Source organism: Bubalus kerabau, chromosome 4 (genome assembly GCF_029407905.1).
Source record: "Bubalus kerabau isolate K-KA32 ecotype Philippines breed swamp buffalo chromosome 4, PCC_UOA_SB_1v2, whole genome shotgun sequence".
Taxonomy (NCBI): Eukaryota; Metazoa; Chordata; class Mammalia; order Artiodactyla; family Bovidae; genus Bubalus; species Bubalus kerabau.
Window position 1 is genome coordinate 15,068,576 of NC_073627.1, and position 22,067 is coordinate 15,090,642.

Here is a 22,067-nt window from a genome sequence, read left to right on the forward strand (position 1 = left end):
AGATTACAGAGTTGCCCCTACACACTTAGTCTTGTTACTGTTTCTCCAACATGCTGGGTAGACTCTGTCCAGAACATTCTTCGGATCTTCAGCAGATGGCTTCTTTAGTGTTCAGATTAGAACTAAAATGTTGCCTCCCCACAGGAGCCTTTTCCACCCCACCCAAAGTAGTACTGCGTATACTTCAGGCATACAGTAGGTGCTCTGTAAATACTAAGTTAAGGCATCCATGGACCTTCTCACATCCCTAGATTTGCTTTCCTTGTTCCCGGAGTCCAGTTAGCTAGTCTGCCTGGATCAAATCCTTCCTCCCTCCCTCCCAGCCCCTGAGACGTCACCTTCTCTGAGCACAAACAAGACCACCAGTCCTCACCCATTAAGATGTTCCAGTCCCTTCAATCCTGTAATAATCCTTCACTTAAACTACAACTGATTCTCCTTCTGCACATTCAACAACAAATCTCTTGTCTCTACTCCATTCTGCTTGGGTATGTTGGGAGGAGATACATAAGTGCATTTCTACCCTCGGGGTGTGCTTCCCCCACTTGCAGGTGGAACAAATGTGTAAACAAGTAAATATTAAATCAACACAGTGGGAGAAATGCAAAGGAGAGACACACGTGATGACTTGGGCAATGCATACAACCAGAAATAAAGAGATAAATACGCAAGGCTCAGGAGGCTCAGTGCAGCATACCTAGGCAAGCAACAGTGTGGCCCTGAACTAATCAAAATTCATTATCAGCATATTTAAAAAGATGTAGAGTGGTGCTGGCTTCGCGTCCTGGCTTCGTCATGCACTGGCTGTGGGCAAATGACATAGCCTCTGGGCTCCAGTTTCTACCTAAGGAAAATAATATCTGCTCCACAGAGGTGCTTTAATATAGAGGATTAAATGAGACAATTATCTCAAAATGTATATGCTCCATCAATGATAATTTTGTTACTATTGAAAAACATTTTAATACAGAAAACTCTTTTAGCACAAAGACATTCATGAAGTGTTATTTGTAATAGGAAAAAAATTGAAGAAAATTCAGAATCCTCTTGGACTATTACGAAGCCATTAAACTGTGAGAGTGTACTGTAGAATTACAGATACAAAAGCCCTAGACAGGGACTTCCCTGGAGGCCCAGTGGTTAAAACTCTGTGCCTCCCCTTCAGGGGGCACAGGTTTGATCCCTTGGTCAGGGAGCCAAGATCCCACAAGTTGCATGGCAAAAAAAAAAAAAAAAAAAAAGACAAAATTGTGTATGTGGTGTCATCTTGGCTATGTAATTATATTCCAAAAGTCCCCTGGCATCTCCAACTTGTGGGTTTAACTCGTACCCAAATTTCTCTGCCTCATTGCCCCCACCTGCTCCTGCAGACCTTTGCAAATGTTCTAGGGGCCCTAGGGAGTAGCTAGACCAGGTCTGCTTTCCCCAGCCACTCCAGTATTCATAAGATGTCTATACTTATAGACCCAGTCATTCTTTCCAGACCTTCTCTGTTTACAGTGGGCATACCTCCATGGTGGGGTGGGGGTACCAACCACCAGGTTTGCCTGGACCTGAGAGATTTCCTGGGATGCAAGACTCTTAAGTGTTAAACTTGGGAAAGTCCTTGGCAAATTGGGATAAGTTTGTGACCCCATCTTGTTGGTAATCCCACTTTGGTGACCCCAACTCAATGCCCAGAATACTTCCAAAGGTGCAAGCATTTTATTTAGGTGCCCAAATGACATTTGTTTTCTCAGCTGGAGCCAGGCTGCGTTCCTCCCTAAATGAGGACTGATGGTGAGCAGAATATTTGTGTTTAAATTCAGAGGATTTTTATCTCTGGTACTAGGGAAGTAAGTAAACTAATCAAATGATTGCTTGAGGTGATCAGAGCACAAGTTTGGACAAGAGATGATGGCTTGGAAAACATGAGCTTCTTGGGTGGCGACTGAAGTCACAGAAGTCGGAGAGAGTGTCCAGGCAATGTGTAAGTAGGACAGAAGCCTGAGGATAATGCCACTGGAGCCAGGAGGTGGAGGGAGATGAGTCCACAAAAGAAACCAAGGAGAGTGGTCAATGCGGTCAAGTAAAAGTTAGATTTGAGGTTTGCAGGTCTGGGACACAGTCCTCAATCAGCACTTAGCTTCCATTTGGCTATGCCTCACTCCAAAGCTGGTATTGACTGAACATTTGCTACATCATCGAATAGACTTCTCTTCCATCTCTGAAATGCAAATGATTTTCCAAGGTCTATATGAGGTGTTCTTTTTTTTTTTCTGCCCTGTCTTTCATAGTTTAATTTATCCTTGGGGCAGCTGTTTTCATCTCAGTGAGGCTGGCTCCCAAATTATACCTCCAGTTTTAACCTTGCGAGAGCTTGGGTCCACATTTCAAACTGTCTCCGAGATATTTCCACCTCATTTTCCCACCAGTAAGCCAAATCCAGCCTCCTAAATAAGAAGCATCACAGGATCATAATCATAGATGCTAGCATTGGAAAGAACCATAGAGACAGTCTAATCCAGACCTGCTGAACCAGGGAGCTATGACACACACCAGTGCGCAGTGAATGAGGTCTGGATGGTGGGGGACGGGGATGTTCATCCTCCCAGTCCCTACAGTGACTGGAGCCTCTGGACTCCTGTTCACTACAGCCTCATCCTCTGATGGTGTTACATGGGGCTGGCGGGTGGGGGTGGGGGTTGTTTCTGAGACTGAGCAAGAGGTCATCATTGACGGCCAGATGCAGGGCACATCATTACCTAGATAGAGATGCTGGAGGAGTTCGTGTCCCAGGTCCCCAAGAAGCAATCTGGCAGGTAGGAAGTTGTGAATAAGTGAGTGTGTGTGGTGGGGATTCTGGTGCTCACAGCTCAGAAACTCCATCTTCGCATACTTCAATGTTGGATAATTTTGTCTATTTGTGGCTGATGTGCCACAAATGATGTCCAAACTGTGAAGTGACTATTGTAAAAGTGTCTGTGTCCTGTAAGTGGGGGCTTCATCGTTGTTTTGAAATACTTGAAATGAACAAGTCTGATTGGATCGAAAATCCACAAGAAATTTTATAAGCACGTTTGTCATTGAAAGAAAAGGGAGAGCATTAAACATAACTTCAATATAATTTCTACTGTTGGAAATGAGTGGTTATAGAGATGGTTTAAATTTCTTTGTATCACCTACTGCTGCAATTTCTTGTCATTTAATGAGATCACTGTTCAAGAGTCTCAACCAGGAATGAGCTATTTAAAACACAAAGCTGAGAATATGAAATTAGATACCAGGATTCAAGCTTCTCATTTAACAAAAATATTTTTTTATAAAGTATTAACAAATTCTCTATTTATTGTTTTCTCCAGTATTCTTGGGCTTCCCTTGTGGCGTAGCTAGTAAAGAATCCACCTGCAATGCGGGAGACTTGGGTTTGATCCCTGGGTTGGGAAGATCCCCTGGAGAAGGGAAAGGCTCCCCACTCCAGTATTCTGGCCTGGAGAATTCCATGGACTGTATAGTAAATGGGGTCGAAAAGAGTCGGACACAACTGAGCGACTTTCACTTGTTAATGCTATATTTTCAATTTTCATTATAATATTTTATCACACTCATTAAGCCCCTCTAATTTTCAGTGGGTGCTGTAATGTGAAAGGGTTGTAAAGTACAGATCTAATCCAGCTCCCTTAACTTGTATATGAGGAAACTGGGGCCCAGTCAGGGTGACTTGTCTAAGGTCACAGAGCTAATCTCTTCCTTCCTAAACCAGCTCCTGGGCTGACTTTCTGAGTCTTAACTGCAGGTCTGTAATACATCATTCTCCAAGTTACCCAAGTCCAAGTTAAAGCACGTTCACTTCTCTCTCTGTGTCGTATCTCACGCAACCTACAGTCCCTCTCAGATCGAATCAGCCCTCAACTTTGTGGGAGCTGACATACCAGCTACTTGCCACATTGGCCTTCAATTTGTAAAAACAGTATCTATACTGCAAAGCATGGTAAAGCGAAGCATGATAAAATGAGATATTCCTGTCTGTTTATTCCCATTTTACCATGGCTCCTCTCTCAAGTCACATCCATGGCTTTATGGAAACTCCCGTGACTAGGTGACTAAGCAAGACATTTGAACTTGGTGTAACAGATGGTATCAGCTTGGAGTGGACTGCTAAAGTGTTCTAGCTGCAGTTGGAGGTGGTCTTGAAAATGGTACTGGAAGTGGCATAAGCTGTGAGCTGTACTCTTGGGTTCTCTTTCCCTTGAGAAAGACTACACCAATTCATGGGCCTGGTTGGTTGGGACTTAGGCTGGTGACAAGGCAGTCTGGGAGAGAGGATATAGACATAGATGAACCTTTCAAAATAGACTTAGGAAGTGAGAGTAATTGCATCCTATATGAATATTTATCAAAATGTCTCCACTGCTAAAGAAGCCTTAATAAATTAGTGAACAAGATGACTGATCAGGTGGATGAAGCTCTTTCCTAGTCAACCCTAGCCTGCTTATTGGAGTCACGAGCTCATCACATGCTTCTCCTCGACAAGGAGTATCTGACCGTTGCCACTGCAGAATGCCCGTTTTATTAATAGAAGGAATCACTATCATGTATTAATTCTATCATGGTAGGTACAGTGAATCAACCTCATCGGAAAGGGGTCTACACTGAATTTCTTTTTTTCCCCCCTACCAGCTATGCTTTTACCATCCTCGTCTTAAATGGGTTTACTGAATACCTTATTCACCACCATGGTATCTTATACATTATGGCATCTGTCTTAGTTCAGACTGTTATCACAAATTACCATAGGCTGGGTGGCTTATTAACCACAGAAATCTATTTCTCACTATCTGGAAGCAGGAAGTCTGGGATCAGGATGCCAGTGTGTTTGGGTTCTAGCGAGAGCCCCCTTCCAATCTGCAGACTACCTGTTTCTCATTATATCCTCACACGCAGAGATGGTGTGTGAGATGCTCTGCTCACACACAGAGCAGAGATGGGAAGCAGGCTCTCTCATAATCTTATGAGGGCAATATTCCCATTCATGAAGGCTCCACCCTCACAGTCTCGCCTAATCCCAATTACCTCTCAAAGACACCATATCCTAATATATCACACTCGCGGGGAGGATTTCACCTTGCGAATTTTGTGGAGACACAGACATTTAGTCCATAACAGCATCTGACTAAGGAACTAACTTTACAGTGAAGTAAGAAACTGGCTGTCTGATCAGATTCACTGACCCCACTATGAACCCCAACAACCAGAAGCATCTGACTTTAGGAAACAGTGGAATGACAGAGAATGCATGCCTACTGAACCAGCTGGAAGCTAAAAGTCTGAGAGCTAGGATTCTATTTACAATAGTCCCTGGGTATCCTCAGGGAATTGGTTCTATGACAGCTCTTCCCACACCCTCCCACCCCCAAATAACAAAATCCAAGCATGCTCAAGTCTTTATATAAAATGGCACAGTATTTCATATAACTGACACACCTTCTCCCATATACTTTACATCATCTCTAGATCACTTATAATAATGAGAATCTATTTTAAAATAGGTTTCCTCTGCAATTACATTGTAGACTCTGAAGGCTGTCACCATTTTAAATATCTTTGTATTTAAGTACCTAGCATTGTACTTAAAAAAATATTTATTTTTGGCTGTGCTGGGTCTTGGTTGCTGTGAGAGCGGGGGCTTCTCTCTAGTTGTGGTGTGTGGGCTTCTCATCGTGGTGACTTCTCTTGTTGCAGAGCACGGGCCCTAGGGTGCCCGGCCTTCAGTAGTTGTGGTGCACGGGCTTAGGAGCCCCAAGGCATATCTTCCTGGACCAGCCATAGACCTGTGTCCCCTGCATTTTTTTTTGAATAATTTATTTTGGCATTCTCTAGTTGCGGTAAGTGGGGGCTACTCTTCATTTCAGCTCACAGGCTTCTCATTACAGTGGCTTCTCTTGTGGAGCTAGGCAGAGGGGCTTCATTAATTGCAGCATGTGGGCTCAGCAGTTTTGGTGCATGGGCTTAGCTGTACCGTGGCTTCTAGAATCTTCCTAGACCAGGGATTGAACCCATGTCCTCTGCATTAGCAGGGGGATTCTTATCCACTGTACCACCGGGAAAGTCCCTAGCACTGTACTTATTTATTTTACAAATGTAGTCTTTATTTTTGATTGTGCTGAATCTTCCTTGCTTTCCTGTGGGGTTTCTCTAGTCCTAGCACTGTACTTTAAATAGTGCAGGATACAGGTTGCAGACTTGTAGGTTCTGGGCTATAGATGAACTGCATTCATTTTGATTAATCTGAAGTATATTTTTTTCATTGACAGTTGCCAACATTTAAAAACCAAAAGATTCACGTGCAATGCACATGTGTAGCTTCTCTTAAAAAAATCTGAAGATCTGACCATTTCAGGCCACATTCCCAAAGCTGCCCTCTTCAAACAAAGGCACTTCCATCTGTGAAAAGTCCACACCTTGCTTACTTGATTTACTTTCATTAATTACCTGGTTCCTGAAGGCATATAAGTTTGCCACCCTTGTCGCTCAATGGAACTATTAATATATTGAATAAGTGAATTTGGCCATTAATGCTTGTATGTTCATTTTCATTTCACGTATGCATTCTATCCTTCTAACTCCACTTTAATAATTCACTTGGTGGACAAAATCCTGTTAACTGTTAACACAAATCCTGTTAACACAAATCACTTCTTTGTGGTCACATGTTTCAATAAATATTAATACATTATAAAATACAGTCTGGGTCTTAGCCCCAGACCACTGCGAGTTGTCTCCCTGTTTTGGTCCCTGGTGGTTGGTGGTTTTAGTCGCTAAGTCGTGTCAGGCTCTTTGTGAGCCCATGGCCTGTAGCCTGCCCGGCTCCTCTGTCCATGGGTTTCTCCAGGCAAGAATACTGGAGTGGGTTGCCATTTCCTTCTCCAGGGGAGTCTTCCCGACACAGGGATCAAACCCGGGTCTCCTGCATTGTGGGCCGTCTTTACCAACTGAGCTACGAGAGAAGCCCAGCTTGGTCCCGGGATGCCTAAAATTTCATCCTCATGATTCGTCCCCTGGGTTTAGCCGAGACTTTGTTACTTGTCAGGTAGAGATTAAAATTATCTCCCTATAACTCAAACATCCAACATTTTAAAGTAGGTATAAGGACAGAAGTTATCCTTTCTACAGCAAGGAAGAAATTAGAAAGCTCTTTCTGAGGTGGTCGAGTTTCTAGCTGGGACACTGGCAAAGATGGAGGAGGCTGGAATATAGTTGCTTTCTGAAGTTTATCGAAGGCTTTTTGGGAGGGGATTTTATCCCGAGTCTCAGAGCTACCCTCCCTCAGGGTCTGGCAGCTTAGGGCGGGGCTTCTAGCACAGCGCCCCCTCCAACCCCTCCCAATCTCAGCAGCTGTCATTGGAATCAATTCCTGGACCCTCACAAGCCAAGCGTTCGGGGTTTCACAGTTCTGGGGGCTCGTCTCACAGTCCCCAGGTAACTTCCCTCCGTTGCTGGCGCTCACCTTGTCCCTTCTGTCGCTGGAGTTGCACAGCCCCTCGCCCCGCCCCGCCGCGGCGCGATACCCTCCGGCTCTCTTAGCATCATTTTCCCCAAGGGGACAAGACGGGGACAAATTTGGGGGCTTCCCTGCCCTCGTCTCCTAGCCGGGAAAGAGGACACACGGGAAGGAGGCCCCGTGAGTTTAGACTCCCGGGGCCTTCGACACGGGGCACTTCGCCACGGAGCGCCCCTCTCCTCACAGCCGCCGGCGGCCGCGGTCTAGCCAAGCCGCGCGGAGGCGCCCCGGGCTCTCCGCCCCCGACCCAGCGCTCCCGCACTCCCCCTAGCGGCCGCCGCGCGGCCTCGCTCCGTCCCAGGCTCGTCGGCGGCGCAGCTCACGTGACCGCGCTCCGGGCCTGCGGCCGCTGTCGGTTCCCCCAGTCACCGAGCGAGAGGGAAGAAACAAGATGGCGGCTGAAGGCGATCCGGAGTGGGGCCCCAGCAATTCGGATTGAGCCTTCTCCCTCCACCCGCTTCCGCCGGCCGGGCCCCTCCCGCCCGGCCCCGCGGGCCTCCCCACCCGGCCCCGGCGCACCCCACCGCCACCCCTCCGCCCGCCCCTCCCCCCTCCGCTTTCCCTTCTCCCCCCCGCCTCAGCTCCGACATGAGGGGCCGGCGGGGCAGGCCGCCCAAGCAGCCCGCGGCTCCCGCTGCGGAGCGCTGCGCCCCGGCCCCGCCGCCGCCGCCGCCGCCGCCGCCCACGTCCGGACCCATCGGGGGGCTCCGCTCGCGGCACCGCGGCAGCAGCCGGGGCAGGTGGGCCGCCGCCCAGGCTGAGGTGGCGCCCAAGACGCGGCTGAGCTCGCCCAGGGGGGGCAGCAGTAGCCGGAGGAAGCCGCCGCCGCCGCCGCCGCCGCCGCCGGCCCCCCCCAGCACCAGCGCCCCGGGCCGGGGGGGGCGAGGAGGCGGGGGCGGCAGGACAGGGGGCGGGGGCGGCGGCGGCCACCTGGCCCGGACCACCCCGGCCCGGAGGGCCGTCAACAAAGTGGTGTACGATGACCACGAGAGCGAAGAGGAGGAGGAGGAGGAGGACATGGTCTCGGAGGAGGAGGAGGAGGAGGAGGAGGACGGCGACGCCGAGGAGACCCAGGATTCCGAGGACGAGGAGGAGGATGAGATGGAGGAGGACGACGATGACTCCGACTATCCGGAGGAGATGGAAGACGACGACGACGACGACGCCAGTTACTGCACGGAAAGCAGCTTCAGGAGCCATAGCACCTATAGCAGCACTCCAGGTACCCACCCAGCCCGGTTGCTGCAGACTTCTTCCCCACCTCCTCCCCCCTCCCTCCTCCGTGGCTCACTCCCTCTCTGGTCTCCCCCCACCCCCACCTCCCCCCAGCCCCCAAACGGAGGGGAAATGCGACGGCCCATCAAGTGGCAAAAAACTAGATTTACAAGAGGAAAGAGGCGCATTGTTCAAAATGGAGATTGCATTGTTGCAGTTCTCAGGCCACACGCTCGCTCGCTCGCTTGCTCGCTCTCTCCCCTCAACCCCCTCTTTTTCCTCTTAAAAATGTGTGCCAGTGCAGTGTCTCCACCGGGCATAGTTGAAACTTTGGCACACACATATCCATTGCATTCATTTTTCTCCCCTTGTTTTGGTTTGGTTTTTTGGAATGAAAGAAGCTTCTTGTTTTGCAAACCTCTTTGCATTTCTAATGTGGTTTCTTTTAGGTTTTTCGTCTATAATCGGTTCCTAAAAAAAGGGAATGGAGGATTCAGACAGATTGTGCCATACAAACACACACACACACAACATGCTTCTCTTCACACCCCGAGCTGTGTGGTTTTAAAACTGTCTTAAGGAAATGGATCAGTTGGGTTAGTAGGGGAGCCTTATCTGGTCCTGTGTGTGTGTTTTTATTCTTGAGTGCTGATGGGCTCGTGCAACAGTTGCTGGTGAATGTCTGATTAAAAAGCAAAGAAGAAAAACCTAAGAAAACCAAAACAAATTTGCTATTTTATCTGATTCCAATATCATTTTGGTAAAATGCAAAATAAGAGACCGCAGGAACTTGCGTCTTAACTAATATGATCCCTTTGCCTGAGAAATGCAGTTTCCTGTCACCTGTTGCAGAGACGTATGGTTGATCATGCAGACGTAATTGCTGAAGATGAACTTTTGGACCAACTTCCAAGTCACACAACAGAAGTATAGGGAAATTTAATGCAAAATGACTTTTTCTTTTCATTCTGTTTCTGAGGGTAATAAGTCCTGCCTGATCTACAATGAACTTCTCCATGGTGACTCCTGTTTTCTCAGAGAGCTTCTCTAGGCTGGTGCTGAGATACATTTTGTTTATTTAAAAAACACACATAAACACAATGGCTGCTGTGTTTTAAATTCGTAGTTGCAGTTTACTGAATTGTGAAAAAAAAATCATAATTTATAGCAGTAACCTACAAGATCTTTTCCTTTGTATTTTTTTTAATCTGAACTAAATTAGAATCCAGTTTTCAGAGCATTTCCGAATTAAAGTTCATGAAGGAATAGAGCCTTACAGTGATTAAGATGTGTCACTTGTTTTTAAAAGAGACTGGACCAGCCCCCTCAAATAAAAACTTCTACAATGAAGACAAAAAAAAAAAAAAAAAAGAGAGAGAGAGACTGGAATAGGAGAAGTGGTTAAATGTAAATGTACCTTTTTTTTTTTTTTTTTAATAAATGCTTAAATACTCATTGGAGGAGTATGAGTATTAAGTCAGATGTAAGCCCATTTAGCTTGTCCTCCCAGCAAAGGAAAAAGGTAATTTCTTTTGCCTGACAGTAATATCTGCCTGTCTTTGGGGTGGAGTGAGGGAGAGCTGGCAGGAGAATGAAGAGAATGAATCAAATGTCAAGTGTGTATGTCTTGTATGTGGAAAGGACTACACACCATTCTTGCCAACTTACTTTTAGTGCATCTTTTATAGTAATGATTTCTACCTTACAAAATCACATGTGGTCTTTTCTACCAGGAGCCCAGAACTGAAAGACTTGCGGAGAGTAAATTATACTATTGGAGGAAGTTTTCTCAGATTAGACAGAGCTAAGGCGTTTTGGCAGGGTGGTTCAGCTAACTTTAACTCCTCTTTGAAGGCTTAGCAAGTAATATTTAGGGTTGAGAGCGGTGTAAATGCTGCTAAATTACAATTTTGTGGTTAGGTTTCCTTTTTTAAAAAGATCCTTATATCTTTAAGTACTTCCATGATATTTTGTTTTTTCCAATGACATTCATAGTCTACCTTGTGTATGCTTCACCTTGGTGTGAAATTAAGGGTTATATATCCTTATACTAATCTTACAGCCCCTGTAGTCCCTAGTGCAGTGCCTCGAGCACACTACAGGTGCTCATCGAAGGTTGGTTGGACAAATGATTGTTAGCAGGTGAGAACTTGTAATAGATGAAGTTGTGCTGATTCTCCAGTGGGTACCATAATTCCTAAATATTTTGGATGTGGGAAGCTAAAAAATTGGCCTAATTAGATTTTGATAGTTTGACCAGTTTATAGTAGCAGAGTTAGTGTGTTTTGAGCCGCTGTTTCATATTGCTTGCCAGGCATTTTCCTTTCTTTATTAGATGTGGTGTTAACTTGTTAGATGTTTAACTTTTGAAACATTATTTCTCAAGACTATGGTGAAAGAGATGATACATTTTACATCCTGAACTTTCAGAATATGTCCACTTGCCTGGAATAACAATTCATGGTTGTGAGTTGTTTAGGCTAAGCCCTTGTTTCATTTGTTTTGTTGGGTGTACTTCCAGATAAATGTGTATATATGTGTATATGCTTTGGAAGGAAAAATGGTCTAGAACTGGTTTAAGATATCCCAGAAGTTCATAAATAAATACATTTGGTGGATTCGAATCCACCTATGTTGTCAAGACTCAGAAGAGGAATATACTTCCCTGGTAATTTAGAATAAGTTGATTAAGTCTTGTAAACTAGAATGTTGGCTTAAGTACTAACATAAGAATAAGAAATTATACTTGATATATACTTAGTATAAGAAATTACTCATTCATCTGTTCGTATATTGAGTACTTCGTAGGTAATATACCTGTTGATGCAAGGACATTGGTTGATGTTGCTAGATTAGTTTTCTAAAACCATAGATTTAAAAAAGTTTTCAGTGGTGGTGAGATGTTTTCTTCTTAATGAAGAAAAAATTTAAATGGGTATGTAAGGTCCTCACATGACAGATATTACTATAGGGATGGCAACTTGTTAATAAAAATTTGAAATCATCTAGTTTTGCTTAAGTTCAAAGCATTTGGTTGCATAAGGCTTTTAGTATTTTTATTGTTAAAAGTTAGAATTATTTCAGACAGTAGGTTTTATGACATACTTTTGAGGTACATTGAGAAGAATTGTATAGAAAATGTTTTGCATAGGCATTTGGTAAAATTCTGACAGCACCTTGAAATCAAGTGTTTGCTAATTCAAAAAAGTTAAGTCAGACTTTAAAACAGAGCCATTCTTGCATTTAACTTGTGCGGGACTTATGAGAATACTTAGCTGTTATTTTGAAATTCGGAACTTCTGGTGACTTCAGAAAATAGAAGCCCTGGTGTTGTCCTGGGAGAATTAGTGATTTATGTCCTCTAAGATTGTGACAGTTGAGATGGGTGGCACAGGTGCCATGAATGCACTGTCGATTTATCTGAAGAATTTGTTACTCGTTTGACAACATTTATTCCCACCAGTTTCAAGCAAATATCTTTTCAGTATGCTTGGGATTCCTGATTGCTACAAGTGAGATAGATACAAAGTACTGTGAAGAGTTAAAGGAGGGCGGGCTCATAAGCTATATGGGGGAGCTGGTACGGATGTCTGCTTCCGGGATGGGCATGTGGCTAGTGAGGATGGGGATGTGGCCAGCGTGGATGGACATGTAGCTAGTGAGGATGGACAGAGGCAGGGAGGGAGTAGCATAAACCAGGGCACTGACTTTCAAGTGTGGGCAGTCTTAAGTAACCTCCTCTAGCAAGAACCTGAGTATATGAATAGGAAACTGTTGGGCGGTAGTTAGAGAACCAGGCTACAGCATTTTTCCTCTCTCCCTCATCTGTTGGGTAAGGATTGGGCTAGATCAGTGGTCCTCAGTCGTTTTTCATTTCTGGACTACCCGAGGGATGTGCTATATTCCTATCAGCACTATGCAAGGAGCGTGAAACAAAAGCACATTAAATCACGGATACTATTAAATCGCTGATTTAGCCAGCTCTTCCCCCTCTGCAAATTGAGAAAATTAATGGAGAGGTGACATCTGAAGCCCTTTCTTTTCTCTCCAGTCTATTTCAGATCTATTTCACTTGTGGGTATTGGGGATCAGTCAGAAGATCTGGAAACAAGTGGATATGATTTCAGTGGGACGTCAGGAAATTTAGCGTTGCTTCCGTTCTGATTGAAAGAAGACAGATAACTGGTGGGGATGTGGATGGGTTTTATAGCCCTGGATGGAAACATCAGTCCAGGAGGTACTTCAGAATTCTCCAATCCTGGACAGCATCAGAAGTGTAGACAGAGGACTTCGTCAGATAGGCCTCTGTAAGAATGGCAGCGTTTTCAATAGCAACAGGTATTCAGGATTATAAGAGGAATTAATAAGATCTGTTTTCAGGTATCAGTACTTGAAGAGGTTAAACATGAGAATTAAAGAAAATGAGGGCCCCAGAGAGTTATTACAAAGTTGGACGACGTGATCTGTGAGTGGTAGAGAGGTATGTCCAAGGTATGCAGGGATAGATGGTCTTGTGTACCACCCAGGCCCAGAACTCTGCTGGGGTATGAGTGGAAGTGCAGCTGGGTATTGAAATGTGTGTGTGCAACAGGACTGGGGATACTAAGGCCAGGAGCTCTGGTTTCTTTCCTCAGGTCCACCTTTTCTTCCTCTTCAGCACACTGCGTCCTCCGTGTGACTGCAGATTCTTGGAGTGGGGATGTAGGGGGATGAGAAGGTGGTGGGGGTGATGGGAGACCAGTAGTCTGGGTGACAAAGACAGGAGCAGATCCTAGCAGATACCGTCTTTGCACTGGGTAGATCCCTCGTTCCCTGCTCCTTAGCGCACTCTGAGGATCTCTTCCTAGAAGTCCTGCCAGAGTACTGATGATCACCTTGATCTCTCTCCTCTTTGAATGCCTGCTTGTGGCACTTAGAGCCTCATCTTCATAATTTAGCACTAGCTTAGCACTGACCCTTATTTTTCTATTTTTTTTTTCCATGCTTTCAGTCTTTTAAAATGATAACCCTCAGGAGGTAGAACATTTTTTTTCTTTTTTTTTTTTTTAGAACATTTCTTAAAAGGAAAAAACTTACAGAATGCACTTGAAAAGATTGAAAGTAAAATCATACAGATGGAATTAAAGTGCATATAGCTAAATATAATGTTTTAATTGTTTTGTCTACTGGTATATGTCAAATTCTTTCATGTATTTTTCTAGATACTAAGTTACATTACTCAAATATTTTTTGATTGCTGAATGGTTTTTAAAAATAGTAACAGTAAGAGCTAACATTTATTGGACATCTGAATTGCTGAATTATTTTCAAGTCATATTGAATAAAGGTTGCATTTAAAAATACAAAAACATTTTAAAAGTTGCACTTTTATTTTTTTAATTTTGATTTTCTTCATTTGGCTGCCACGAGTCTTAGCTGCAGCATATAGACTTCTGTGGCTGTGGCTTAGTCGCTCCAAGGCATGTTTGATCTTGGACCCCTGATCAGGGATTGAACCTCTCTCTCCTGCATTCCAAGGCAGACTCTTAACCACTGGACCACCAGGGGAATCCCTAAAAGTTGCATTTTTAAAATAGCAGTTGTATTGAGATACAGAATACATAGCATAAAATTCACCCTTTAAAAAAAAGGTATTATTCAGTGGTTTTTAATGTGTTCACGGAGTTGTGAATGTATCACCCCTACCTAATTCCAGAATATTTTTATCACCCCAGCAAGAAACAGTGACAGTCACAGCAGTCAGTCCTTGTTCTCTGCCTCCCCTGCTCCATCTCCTGGCAGCCACTACTTTCATTTTCTGTTGGTTTGTCTCTCATGGAAATTTCTTATGAAAAAAAAAATCATACAATATATAACTTCTTTCATTTAGATTAATGGTTTCAAGGTGCATGGATCTTGGCGCATGTAACAGTACTATATTTAAATAATATGCCTTTATATGGATATACCACTTTTTGTTCATCCATTCATCACTCCATGGGCATCTGAATTGTTTCCACTTTTTGGCTATAGTGAGTAACACTGCTGCTAATGTTCATGTATAGGTTTTTGTCTGGACAAGATGTGTTCATTTCTCTTGGGTATATCCTAGGAATGTTATAGCTGGATTAATTACAAATACTTTTTTTTAATACAAATACAATTTTAATAGAATCACTTTAACCAGACTTACTTTTTTTGTTTGGAATTGTTTTGAAACAGTTCTCTTAGGATGAATGAGAGCTAGTTTGCAAGTCTTCCAAAATATCTATGATTTTTGCATTGCTTTTGGTCAGCTTGGAGAATTTATTCCAGGTTTGTCAGAGAAGGAGCAGTGTAAATGGAGTCATATTTTCACACAGTCAGTGTGAGCACGTGTGGCAGGCTCTGGAGGCACCCACGTGTGTAAATAAACTCACTACGAAGTCTTAGGCTATCATGATACATGAGAATCTCAGGATTCTAGGTAAATCTTTTATGAATGTCAAGGATCTAGAGGGGTAGCATGTAGCATAGAGATTAAAGCATGAAGGACCTGGAACCCGTCCTCATGGATGAATGAATGAATCTAGGAATCCGGGCTCTGTGATGATGGGCATTTTGCTCAAGTCTTTGTACCTCACTTTCCTCTTTTGTAAAATATTGTAGTACTGGACTCAGTGTGTTGTGAGGGCCGAATGGCTTAATGTGTGTGAAACGCCTAGAACGGTGCCTGGTACTGGGTAAAGATTCAATAAATAGTAGCTATTCTTGTCTGTTGATTTGTTCCTGAACTGTAAGCTGAGATTCTGTGAAAATATAGGAACCTTACCTACAATGTAGCAAGGTAGTATTTTATTCTGTAGGAAAACTGTCAGTTGACTCACAGGGTAGAAAATTTTTTTTTTTTTTTTTAGGAAAATATTTTGAAGACCACATTTAAGTAAAAGTGCACATTAAACTAGAGCTTTATTCCCCCCCTCCTTTAAAAAGGTTATTAAATGTTTAACTTCCCCATTCAGAACATTTAGTTTACCTAACATCTGATTTATTCTAGAACTATAATAAAAAATACATTGGCTTCTGTTATTTACCGTTAAAATAGAAAAAGTGCTCTTGATAATATCAGCTCTCTGGTAGTTCCTTCTCCAAGACATCTTCCTCTGCCTTTTCCTTAAACCCCAGTTTTCTAGGTTTTCAAACCAGCCCCTGGCCCTCTCACTATGTCCCTCCTTCCCCTGAGATCTCATCTGTTCTCAAGTTGTTTTTAAAAATTGCAGTGAAAAATTGAAAAACAGTGCAGTTTTACTCCTTTGGGAAAAAAACATAATATAAAGATGAAAATGAAAATTATCTATAATCCCACCACCAAAGATACCCATTGGACGTGTGTGTGTGCATGTTTAATTCCATTTACTGCAACATGTTCTTAGTAATATTTTTTAGAAGTTATGACTAAGATGAAATAAACTGATTGTTTTCCCTTGATATACAGCAGACTTTTCCCATATCTTGGTTTCTTTTTTTCTTTTTAGCCATGCCACACAGTCAGTCTGTGGGATCATAGTCCCTGACTAGGGAATGGACCTGGTCCCAGCAGTGAACACTAGCCTGCTGCACTGCCGGGGAGTTTCCTGAAACTTCTTTGTGCTGCTTTCTCTGTTGATTCTGTTTCTTGGGTCCTACCGCCCCCTTGGTTTACTTGTCTGTTTCAGCACAATCTCTAGTTGCTTCCTAGGAGTGGGTGCATGATAAATAAACTTGTTTTTTTTTTTTTTAATCATTATGTATTTGAAAATGCCCTTTTCAGTTCTGATCCTTGGTAGAGAATTTGGCAGGGGGTAGGGTTCTAAATTTAAAAAAGCACTTTCACTGAAAGGTTTGCTTTGGTGTGCTCCAGCATCGAGGATTGCTGTTGTGAGGTGAAGGGCCATCCTGATTACCTCATGTCTGACCTGTTTTTATCCCTCCAAAATCACTGTGGACGGTGACTGGAGCCACAAAATTAAAAGACGCTTGCTCCTTGGAAGAAAAGTTATGACAGACGTAGACAGTGTATTAAAAAGCAGAGACATCACTTTGCCGACCGAGTTCTGTATAGTCAAAGCTATGATTTTTTCAGTAGTTTATGTACGGATATAAGAGTTGGACCATAAAGAAGGCTGAGCACTGAAGAATTAATACTTTTGAATTGTGGTGCTGGAGAAGACTCTTGAGAGTCCCTTGGACAGCAAGGAGATCAAACCAGTCAATCCTAAAGGAAATCGACCCTGAATACTCATTGGAAGTACTGATGCTGGAGCTGAAGCTCCAATACTTTGGCCACCTGATGCGGTAAGCTGACTCATTTGAAAAGACCCTGATGCTGGGAAAGATTGAAGGCAGGAGGAGAAGGGGGCGACAGGATGAGATGGTTGGATGGCATCACCAACTCAATAGATACGAGTTTGAGCAAACTCCAGGAGATAGTGAAGGACAGGGAAGCCTGGCGTGCTGCAGTCTGTGGGGTTGCAAAGAGTCAGACAAAACTTAAGTGACCGAACAGCAACAAAGCTTTTAGGCTCTTTTCATGGTCCCCAGTACTCTGAAGTTTTAAAGGGACTGCATATACCTTGATGTGGCTCTTTTTCACTCATTCTGCCCGGGTACTTGGTGGGCCCTTTTAATCTGCAGACTCATACTCTTTAGTTCTGAGAAAATGTCTTTATTATTTGCTAATTTTCCCCAAAATTTGATCTGTTCTTTTGTTGAACTTCTCTTTAGTTAGATGTTAGGAATTTTAGACTGTTCATGTAAAATTTCTTATCTTTTTCAATTCTTTTTATCTGGTTGTCAATTTGGTCTGCTTTCTGGGAGATTTTCTCTTCCGAGCTTTCTATTAAATCAGTTTTTATTTCAGCTGTCAGATGTTTAATTTCTAAAAACTGTGTTCTGTGTTCCTTTGCATCCTGTTTGTTTACACAGTGTCTTTTGTTTCTCATTATTGATAATTTAAAAAAAATACTAAAGTGCAACTTATATATGGTAAATTCACCGTTTTTAGTGTACAGTTTTGACTCTTTAGGTTTTAGCAAATACATACAGTCATGTAACCACCACTACCATGAAGTACAGAACAGTTCCATCACCTCACCTAAACTATGCTCCAGTAGTCAACTCCTCTCCCTCACCCCAGGCCACACTGATCTATTTTCTGTCCCTGCAGTTTTGCCTTTCCCTGAATATCATATAAATGGGATTACAACCTATGTAGCTTTCTGAGTTTGGCTTCTTTTACCGAGTATAATGCATTTGAGATTTATCCAAGATACGGCTTGTGTCTTGGTCATTCCTTTTTGTTGCCAACTAGGTATTTCATTATATGAATATACCACAGTTGGTTTATCCATTCACCCATTTAAGAACATTTGAGTTGTTAAAGGAGATCAGCCCTGGGTGTTCTTTGGAAGGACTGATGCTAAAGCTGAAACTCCAGTACTTTGGCCACCTCATGTGAAGAGTTGACTCATTGGAAAAGACTCTGATGCTGGGAGGGATTGGGGGCAGGAGGAGAAGGGGACGACAGAGGATGAGATGGCTGGATGGCATCACCGACTCGATGGATGTGAGTCTGAGTAAACTCTGGGAGATGGTGATGGACAGGGAGGCCTGGCGTGCTGCGATTCATGGGGTCGCAGAGAGTCGGACACGACTGAGCGACTGAACTGAACTGAGTTGTTTTTAGGTTTTGGAGATTATAAATAAAACTGCTCTAAACATTCACTTAGAGGTTTTTGTGTAAACGTTAAGGTTTCCTTTTTCACAGGTAAAGAGGAGTGGAAACACAGGGTTGTATGCTAAGCATATTTTAACTTCCTAAGAAACTGCCAAACTGTTTTCTTTTTTTAAAAATAATTTTTATTTATTTATTTTTGACAGTGCTGGGCCTTCGTTACTGCTCTAGCTTTTCCTCCAGTCACGGTGAGCGGGCTGGAGCATAGGCTCTAGCTCAGACTTCAGTCGTTGCGGCACTCGGGCTCAGTAGCTGCAGCTCTTGAAGTCTAGAGCGCAGGCTCAGGAAGTTGTGGTGCGTAGACCTAGCTGCCCTGTGGCATGTGGGATCCTCCCAGGTCAGGAATTGAACCCATGTCCCCAGCAATGGCAGGCAGACTCTTGACCACTTAGCTACCAGGGAAGCCCCAAACTCTTTTCTAGTTAAGCATTTCCAGTTAAACATTTTGCATCCTCACCAGCAATGGATGAGGGTTCTAGCCATTCTAATAGGTGTATAGTGGTATGTTTCAGGGCTTCCCTGGTGGCTCAGACGGTAAAGAATCCGCCTGCAGTGCGGGAGACCTGAGTTCAATCCCTTGGTTGTGAAGATCCGCTGGAGGAGGGCATGGCAACCCACTTCAGTATTCTTGCCTGGAAAATCCCCATGGACAGAGGAGCCTGATGGGCTACAGTCCATGGGGTCACAGAGTTATATTTCATTATGGTTTTAATTTGCATTTCCCTAATGGTAATGCTGAGCATCTTTTCATGTGCTTCTTTGCTGTGAAGAAAATCATTGGTGAAGTGTCTGCTGAAATATTTTGCCGTTTTTCACTAAGTGGTTTTCTTGTTACTAAATTTTGAAAGTTCAGCTAACATAATAATTATTTATGCTATATAGTTTCCCGAAGCTCTGTTCCTTTTTTCAGAGCATTTTCTTCGTGGATGCAACTAAGGACATTTATTATAGTTTTTTTTTGTGTTGGGTGGAGGTCAACTGCACTTCGTGAGTTGTAGGGTATTAGTTTCCCAACCAGGAATCGAACCTGGGCCTGTGGCAAAAGCTCTGTTCCTTTTTTCAGAGCATTTTCTTCGTGGATGCAACTAAGGACATTTATTATAGTTTTTTTTTGTGTTGGGTGGAGGTCAACTGCACTTCGTGAGTTGTAGGGTATTAGTTTCCCAACCAGGAATCGAACCTGGGCCTGTGGCAGTGAAAGTGCCAAGTCTTAACCCCTGGACTACCAGGGAATTCTCTATTATAGGATTTTTTTTTTCCACTTTGTTTCTTTTGTTTCATCAGACTCCGTTCTTATGTTTTAGTTTTTTCCTCTTTGACATTGGAGGCTTCTTTTCAAAAGCCTCTTGACCCTCAGCTGTTCACATTTAGGAGTGAAGCGCTGGGTACACACTTGGTGGGTGCCCATGGCTTGACAGTTGGTGGGTTTCACTGTGAAGTAATGGGGCGCTGGGATCCCAGATATCAATGTTTTTGTTTTTGTGTATTTGTTTTCTCTTTCACACTTCTGTTATTCTCATATGAATCTGTTTGGTTTTTTTTTTTCTTTTTTTTCCTTTTTTGCCTGTGTTACGAAGCATGTATGATCCTAGTTCCCTGAACAGGGATCGAGCCTGTGCCCCCTGCATTGGAAGCGACGAGTTTTAACGACTGGATTGCAAGCAAAGTCCTCTATTTGGTTTCTTAAGGGAAGGTTTCTTCCATGTTTTACTGGGATCTGGAAGTAGGGGTCCGAGGGTGAGTGCCAAGTACCCTGCGAAGCTGGGGGTCAGGTGGCTAGAGTTCACGGTTAGAGTAGGCACCCTTCACTAAATTTCCCTGTTAAAAACCTGAGCAATCTTTTGTTTAAATTGTGATATAATTGATATAAGGGCTTCCCAAGTGGTACAGTGGTAAAGAATCTGCCTGCCAATGCAGGAGATGCAGGTTGGGTCCCTAGGTCAGGAAGATCCCCTGGAGTAGGAAGTGGCAACCCACTCCAGTTGCCTGAAACATTCCATGGGCAGAGGAGCCTGGTGGACTGAGCATACACATGCCCATAATTGATATATAACTTAATTTTAGTTGCAGGTATACAATGTAATGATTTGGTATTTCTATATATTGCCAAATGATCGCCACAGTAAGTCTAGTTAACATCTGTCAACATATCAATACATAGTTACAAAACATGTTTTTCTCTTGCGATGAGAAATTTTGAGATCTACTCTGTTGCTGCTGCTGCTAAGTCACTTCAGTCGTGTCCAACTCTGTGCGACCCCATAGACGGCAGCCCACCAGGCTCCCCCGTCCCTGGGATTCTCCAGGCAAGAACACTGGAGTGGGTTGCCATTTCCTTCTGCAATGCATGAAAGTGAAAAGTGAAAGTGAAGTCGCTCAGTCGAGTCCGACTCTTAGCGACCCCATGGACTGCAGCCTACTAGGCTCCTCCACCCATGGGATTTTCCAGGCAAGAGTACTGGAGTGGGGTGCCATTGCCTTCTCCTATCTACTCTGTTAGCAGCTTTTAAATATACAATACATATGATACATATGCTTTCTTAAGCATAGTTACCACGTTGTACCATACACGTCTGTGACTTATTTGTAACTGCAAGCTTGTGTCTTTTGACTCATCTTCACCCATTTTGCCCACCCACTATCCCCTGCCTCTGGTAACCATCAGTCTGTTCTCTGTATCTATGAGCTTGTTTGTTGGCTTGTTTTTTAGTTTCCACATATAAGTGAGATCATACTGTATTTGTCTTTTTCTGTCTCACTCATTTCACTTAGCATAATGTCTTCAGGGTCTGTCCATGTTGTCACAAATGGCAGGATTTCCTTCTTTTTTATGCCTGAATAATATTCCATATTGTGTGTGTGTACACCACATTTTCTGTGTCCATCCATCAATGGACATAAAAGCTATTTCATGTCTTGATTATAAATAAAACTGCTGTAAACATTTACTTATAGCTAATGAATAGTGTTGCAGTGGACATGGAGGTGTAGATATCTTTTTGAGACAGTGATTTCTTTTTCTTGGGATGTATATTCAGAAGTGGAACTGCTGGATCATATGGTAATTTTACTTTTAATTTTTTGAGGAACTTTCATACTGTTTTCCATAGTGGCCTCACCAAGTTATATTCCCACCAGCAGTGGACAAGGGTTTCCTTTTTACCACATCCTTACCAACACTTGTTACTTCTTATCTTTTTGATAATAGCCATAACGACAGGTGTGAGGTGATGTCTCACTGTGGTTCTTTTCTCTTTGTTCTGGTATGTTTTTATCTTTTGTACTTCTTTGTTGTCAATTTACCAAGTGTTGAGAAGAAAAGGATATTAGTTCATGTTACATATTAATTGTGTGTAAAGTGAAGTCACATTAAGTATTTCTCTACAAAAAAGTTTAAAAATAGCTTAACCTAATACTTACTCAGAGTGCAAGGTAGTGTGTTAAAAACCTTCATGACATCCAGTGATGGATAAATCGGTCCCTATTCCCAGGAGTTCTCAAGAGTGAATAATAACACAGTACATAAATATAAAATAACATAGGGCAGGCCATGGTAAATGCTGTAAGAAAAACAAATTAGGG

General features: G+C 43.2%; 1 protein-coding gene and 1 non-coding gene across 4 annotated transcripts in view; one reads left to right on the plus strand and one right to left on the minus strand.

Annotated features, from left to right (window-relative positions):
• Nucleotides 1–7,976: 7,976 nt before the first annotated feature.
• The window catches only part of BPTF (bromodomain PHD finger transcription factor), a 135,828-nt gene continuing 121,737 nt past the window's right edge, over nucleotides 7,977–22,067 (plus strand). Inside the window, exon 1 of one of the 3 annotated variants that reach the window (XM_055575491.1) lies at nucleotides 7,977–8,762. In XM_055575491.1, the coding sequence (XP_055431466.1) occupies nucleotides 8,129–8,762 (634 nt within the window). In that variant the 5' untranslated portion in view covers nucleotides 7,977–8,128. The remainder of the gene's footprint in view (nucleotides 8,763–22,067) is intronic. The other 2 variants (XM_055575490.1, XM_055575493.1) reach the window with 2 other exon arrangements.
• On the minus strand, nucleotides 19,645–19,717 carry TRNAE-UUC (transfer RNA glutamic acid (anticodon UUC)). The gene has a single exon. It is a non-coding gene; the product is annotated as a tRNA-Glu (tRNA).